Genomic DNA, 6,228 nt, shown 5'->3' with positions numbered 1-6,228 from the left:
CAATTCATTATCTAAAGATTATATAATAAATAAAAACTTTCAAATTTTTAACTTTGACGCATACATATTTAAGTTAAAGAAAAATATACTTAGTCAATTCATTATTTAAAGATTATATAATGAATAAAAATTTTCAAAACTTCAAATTAGGCATATAATTTTTTAAGTTATTATCTAACGTAATAATTACATATTAATTATATCAGATTATTTTAACATTTAATTAATTAAATATGATATAGTGATTTTTTTTTATCATTTAAATTTGGGAAGATCTTAGTTTACTTTATACCTATTAATTCAATCTCTTGCTCAAATTTCATAGATTATTCATTTTTTGAAAATTAATCCTTTTAATTGTGTTTTATGCATTAAAATTAAACTTATGTTAATGATTTATTTATAAGTTATGTTTTATATACTTTATTCATTGATTTCATTATTGTACGTTATATGTTTGCATGATTTAGACATTATTAAAAAAAATAAGTCCATTGATTAATATTAAAATTTATTTATTTATGATGTAATTGCATTTAATAAGCAAGTATATATTTGAATACATTGTTATTACAATATTGTAATCTTATACTTTAGCAAATGAAGCTAACTCAACTGGTAGATGCATCCCTGGTTTTTTCCACAGGTGTTGGGATCGACTCTTAGGAGTGACAAGGGTTTTTTCCCTGAATCACCTGTAACGGCTTGTGGTCTACATCTCGTAGTCTATAGTACGTGCAGGGTTTCACCATTATACGGTGAGGTGTTCCTAATGTTGAATACCGACTAATTGTTAAAAAAAAAAAAATCTTATACTTTAAATTTGTAAGATGTATTATTTTTTAACAAATTTTTATAACGACAATTATTCACTATGTAATGCATGAGTTTAATATAATTATATATAATTATACTAGCGTGGTACATGCGCAATGCGGCGGTGTTCGTGGCGGTGACGGTGTGGTGATGGGGGACGACTGTTGGTGGTAAAAACGATACCGAGTCGTGTAGATAATTGACGTAAAAGTAATTGATGTAAAGAGTTAAGGATAATATTTTAAAAGATATATGATTGATAGTGTAATATAATAATTAAAGGTATTTTAGACATTTTACCCCAACATGGAGTTATTCATTTTATAAGATATTATAGAAGTGTGTATATATATATAGGGGGATGGTAAGATAAGGTTGTCGCGTATCTAAGCTTAGGTGTGAAACACTCACATATTGTTTTTTTAATCCATAAAAATAATGGGGGCCCATGCATTTATTCATTAAACAATAAATAGTAAAATATTAGTATGTGAGGTGTTCAACTCCTAAACTTAGGTGTCGGACAACCTTATATTCCCTTTTCTCATATATATATATATATGGGTAAAGTGAGTATGGGGTTGTTTTCCATCTAAGCTTAGATGGGGAACCCCTCACACACAAATAATTTAGTAATATTTGTATTTTAAACAAATGATGGGGCCCCCATGATATTTATGGATTAAAAAATTAAATTGTGAGGAGTTCCCCATCTAAGCTTATATATATATAACTTAAACACTGCATCTCCTGGCGAACTAAACAAAACAAATTAATTAAATAATCAAGATAATCAGCCAATGATTGCTAGGCAAACTGGTCAGAGACAGTTTCGGTTTTACTCAAGGTTTTGAGTTCGATGCTCAACGATGGCAAGATTTGGGTTTTTCCTCTGAATACTTGTAATAACTTATGGTCAACATGTTATTGTTTAAGAGATAGGCTTTACTATTATATACGGTAAAGGTTTCCTTTTCCGACTAAATGTTCGATGTAAGATATAAGATATTGAATAACTAAGGGCATCTCCAATGGAGCTTTTTGTAAAGATATTTATAAAGCTTTTTACTATTTGAAAGAGCTTTTGCAAAAGCTTTTTATCATTGGAGTCCAAAGCTTTTTAATAATAGCTTGAGAAACTTCAAGTCTTTGCAAGAACATAATATTCTCTCTCTTCACTATTTCATAATTAAAAAACTTTTTTTAAGTTTTAACCATTGAAATCATTTGATAAAAAACTTTTAAAAAAAATTATACCATTAAAGTTGCTCTGAGTGAGTTCAAACTTTTATAACGAGTTAAAAACGTGTTATCAGAATTACAAGATTTGTCATAAACAAAAGTCAAAAATAATTTATTAGTGGTCTTGATTGTATAGTCCCAATAAAAAACAAACCTACATTTAATGTCGAACGCGGTTTTAGAGATGATAGATCATAATGATGATGGATATATCACACATAGTAAACACACAACAGTAGTATAGTAACAAATGGGGGTGGGGGTGAGCTGACTTTAAGCTTCTGTAGTTGAATTGGCCTGCCCTAGCTGTGTGCCAGTATTATGCATGAGCTTTGAGTTAATGCACTCCCCTTTGGGTCTTCGCTGTCACACCCCACTCCCCTTTTGACTCTTTTAGTCACCCTCAAATCCATCCTCACCATTCTTTCTTAATTTCTCTCTATATATATAACTATAATATATAATCTTATACCCCCAATACCAACAAAACACAATAATACATCCTTAGCTACTTATAACTCCTTTATATTTACAACTACTAAAAAAAAAATATATATATATATATATATATAGTAGTTTCAAGCTAGTAAGACCATTTTTTTCTTTTAAAGATTATATATTGTTATTAATTAGAGCAAGAAATTAAGGAAATGGGAAGGCCACCATGTTGTGATAAACTTGGGGTGAAAAAAGGTCCATGGACTCCAGAAGAAGATATCATGCTGGTTACTTATGTTCAACAACATGGCCCTGGCAATTGGCGTCAAGTACCTACCAACACTGGTATGTATTTATATACATAAATATATATAGCTAGCTAGATATATATATATATATATATATTGATTCTAGTTTAAAAAAATGTTGTTAAATAGTTTTTTTAATTTTTAGGACTGAGAAGATGTAGCAAGAGTTGTAGGTTAAGATGGACAAATTATTTGAGGCCTGGAATCAAAAGGGGAGATTTCACTGAAGATGAGGAGAAAATGATTATTCAGCTTCAAGTGCTCCTTGGCAACAAGTAAGTTTTTTTAGTTATTTAGTTAAGTTTATACTATATTTTATTGGATTAAAAAAAAACATGTATAAACTTATATATAATTAACTAACCTAGCCCAAAAATCTATGAATTTATAACACAAAGTATTGACCTTTCTTGTATTGGCCTATTGGGTAGAAATTATTTCAATAATCTAGGGTTTTGGTATTAAAAATTTTTCAAGTATATCTAATGATTAAAAACACAATTTGTCCGTCGATACCCGATGGGACGGGGGTATAGAGATGTAATTTAATTTTTCATCGGATAGTGAGGGAGCTGTATGGTGGTGAAGCTCTATATTTCCAGTACTATTTTATGTATTTATTTAGTTAAAGGTAACTGACAACCTCAAAAAAGTGTCCTTAAAATTATTTAGTTAAAAGGTAATTAACTGATATTAACCGATGAAGACAGAATGTAACTTAATTATTCGACGGGTATGGAGATGGGGATTGAGATCCCCGATTACACCCACTCCATTGCTATCCTTATGTATAAGCTAACAATTTTGAAGAGTTGATTTATTTTTTTGTGTCCCAAGATATTAATTTGTGGTTACATAAATACAGATGGGCAGCTATAGCTTCATATCTTCCAGAAAGAACAGATAATGATATAAAAAACTACTGGAATACACATTTGAAAAAGAAGCTAAGAAAGCTTCAAATGGGGTCATCAGCTGATTATCAAGATCAACAAAATACCAAAGATCATCGGTTCACTTCTAATTCAACATCTTCAACAACATCTTCTTCTTCACACAGTCTCTCTAGAGGCCAATGGGAAAAGAGACTTCAAACCGATATTCATTTGGCGAAACAAGCGTTAAATGATGCTTTATCTATTGATCACCACAAGCCTATTTTTCTTCCTGATCATCATCAAACAACAACAAAAGTACCGTATTCGCCACAAACACCTGCTTACCCTTCTAGCACTGATAACATTGCCAAATTGCTTAAAGGGTTTATGAAAAACTCTCCTAATAATAAAACAAACAAAACAACTTCTAATTCGAGTACTCGTGAGTACTCGAGTGATAATCATGAAGTAAATACTAATAATAATAATAATAATTCTCTTAGTGGTGAAAGCAAGACTACTACTTCTAATTCTGGTGGAATAGATTTGTCTCAAGCATTTGAGTCCCTTTTCGGATTTGATAGATCTTTTGGATCTCCAAATAATTCAGATTTTTCGCAATCTAATACTTCGCCTGAAGGAAGTATTTTTCAAGGGGAAAGCAAGGAAGAACTTCGATTTACGATGTTTGAGAATTGGTTGCTTGATGATATAACCACCGGTGGTGGTGGTGAAGTTGATCAAGGAAAAGAAGATTTATCTAACTTTTCCTTTGATGAAAACCCTGATTTTTTCGATTAATTAATTGATTCGTGTGTTAGTAGCTAGGTTTTGATTTTGAAAGTTATTTGTTATAATCAATCAAATCTTAATTGTTTCCTTGATTTTTTTTTGGGGGAGGTTAAATTAATCATTTGACTTGAGAGATATGATGTAATTCAAATTGTTTCAAGTTTGCAAGAAATTAATGTAACAAAGATTACATCAATCTTTCTATAATATTTATGCATTTAACAAACTACCTTCTGTAATTTCATTATAGAATGGGATATTAGCTAGGTTTCTCATCATTTTGTATACTTTTTTGGTAACGTAAATTATTTCGATTCAAAGTTGAATAATGATCAATTGGTAAATAATGCCCGCCATCGCTTTCTGTGATCTTTTGTTAAGTAATGATGTGTATATTTTTAAGGGATTTGCTAATTAGGGGGTGAACAATTAAGAAAAAACATTTATAATTGCTTCCAGACTTTCTTTGTAAATACACATTATTTATAATGAAAATTTGACTATATTAAATGCACAAATAAATCAAATCATCTATACACTGAAATCTGATTGTCTGAGTACAATTAATACGTATTTTTTTTATTGAAAAAACTTAAATGCTGTTATTATCAGGATTTGATAATGGCATTAAATAAACTCTGAGTTTTTTAAAATTATAAAATAATTATTTATTACTCATTCCGTCCCATAACAAGTGTCTTACTTTAAATATTCAAAGTCTATTTTTATAAATTTTGACCATAAATAAATTTTGTTGTGTTATATAAAACTTGATAAGAATTATACCATTAAAAAACACATCTAAAACACAATCGTTTCATAAACTTTCATCAAATATTATCTACCACAAATTAAATTATTGAAGGTCAAATTTACAAATGTTAGATTTTGAAAATTCAAAACATGACACTCCTAATGAGACGGAAGGAGTACTTTTTAAGAAACTCGGAGTTCATTCAATACACGCTACTCATGCCTCGGAGACATTTGTTAGCAAATCCCTTATCACTATTTAATATTATACTTTTTTCAGTATCGTGATCAATTTTACTCATTACCACTTAATTAATCAAGTTAGGAGCTAGCTTAAAAAAGTAAACAATATATGAAGTCTTAAAAATTCGTCGAGCATCTTTTGGATTCATAACAAAGATATGAATTAATAAGATTCTGGACGAAAAGTTCAATGGTCCTTTAGTCCGAATAATCGACAACTCATATTAGCAGGGGTTTAAGCCTCATCAGACATCTATGAGCCGTCTAATTAAGGTGTTGGGATCTAAGTTTAAGGAATAAAATCAAAGGTACGTACGGGACCGACTCTAAGAGATTTCCGGCCTAGGACGAGCTTGAAGAAAGACCCTTAAGCTAAGAACAACGAATTAGCCCGAGGACCTAAAAAATAAATACACATGTGTCTAATGTCTTAACCAACTAATCACAATACTAGTAGTTAATTATTAAAAGTATAGATACTATATAAAATATTTGGGCCCCTGAAAAACCGGACCTCATACATTGTCCACTTTGCCTTAGGTAGCCTAAGCCCCCATGGATACGTACATAACTCAAGCGTTATATTTCTTAAACAGCCTTATTTGTATTAATAAGGCCTAACAAGACGCATTAAAAAGTTGCAAAATACAAAAATGTGAATAAGATATATATGGATCACATAACTCTAGCTCTTGGTGTAGTAACCTAATAAAGAGGTGAAAGGTTATGCTTCTTTAAAAGGTCTCATGTTCAAACCT

At 30.1% G+C, this 6,228-nt stretch overlaps 1 protein-coding gene across 1 annotated transcript; it reads left to right on the top strand.

The window, feature by feature from the left end:
* Window positions 1-2,482: 2,482 nt before the first annotated feature.
* On the top strand, window positions 2,483-4,681 carry LOC122587410 (transcription factor MYB30-like). Its single transcript, XM_043759572.1, has 3 exons — window positions 2,483-2,841; window positions 2,950-3,079; window positions 3,670-4,681. The coding sequence occupies exons 1-3, from the start codon at window positions 2,709-2,711 to the stop codon at window positions 4,481-4,483; spliced, it is 1,077 nt and encodes a 358-aa protein (XP_043615507.1). The 5' UTR covers window positions 2,483-2,708; the 3' UTR covers window positions 4,484-4,681.
* The last annotated feature ends 1,547 nt before the right edge of the window (window positions 4,682-6,228 follow it).

This window comes from Erigeron canadensis, chromosome 2 (genome assembly GCF_010389155.1).
Source record: "Erigeron canadensis isolate Cc75 chromosome 2, C_canadensis_v1, whole genome shotgun sequence".
NCBI classification, from domain to species: Eukaryota; Viridiplantae; Streptophyta; class Magnoliopsida; order Asterales; family Asteraceae; genus Erigeron; species Erigeron canadensis.
The sequence above is the reverse complement of the archived record's forward strand: the minus strand, read 5'-3'. Positions and strand labels throughout refer to the sequence as shown.

What these genes read in the sequence shown, in the direction of transcription:
- LOC122587410 (XM_043759572.1), top strand. Translation starts at nt 2,709, where the DNA reads ATGGGAAGGCCACCATGTTGTGATAAACTTGGGGTGAAAAAAGGTCCA. An exon ending in TCAAGTACCTACCAACACTG is followed by an intron (nt 2,842 to 2,949) that starts GTATGTATTTAT and finishes TTTAATTTTTAG; the next exon opens with GACTGAGAAGATGTAGCAAG. An exon ending in CAAGTGCTCCTTGGCAACAA is followed by an intron (nt 3,080 to 3,669) that starts GTAAGTTTTTTT and finishes ACATAAATACAG; the next exon opens with ATGGGCAGCTATAGCTTCAT.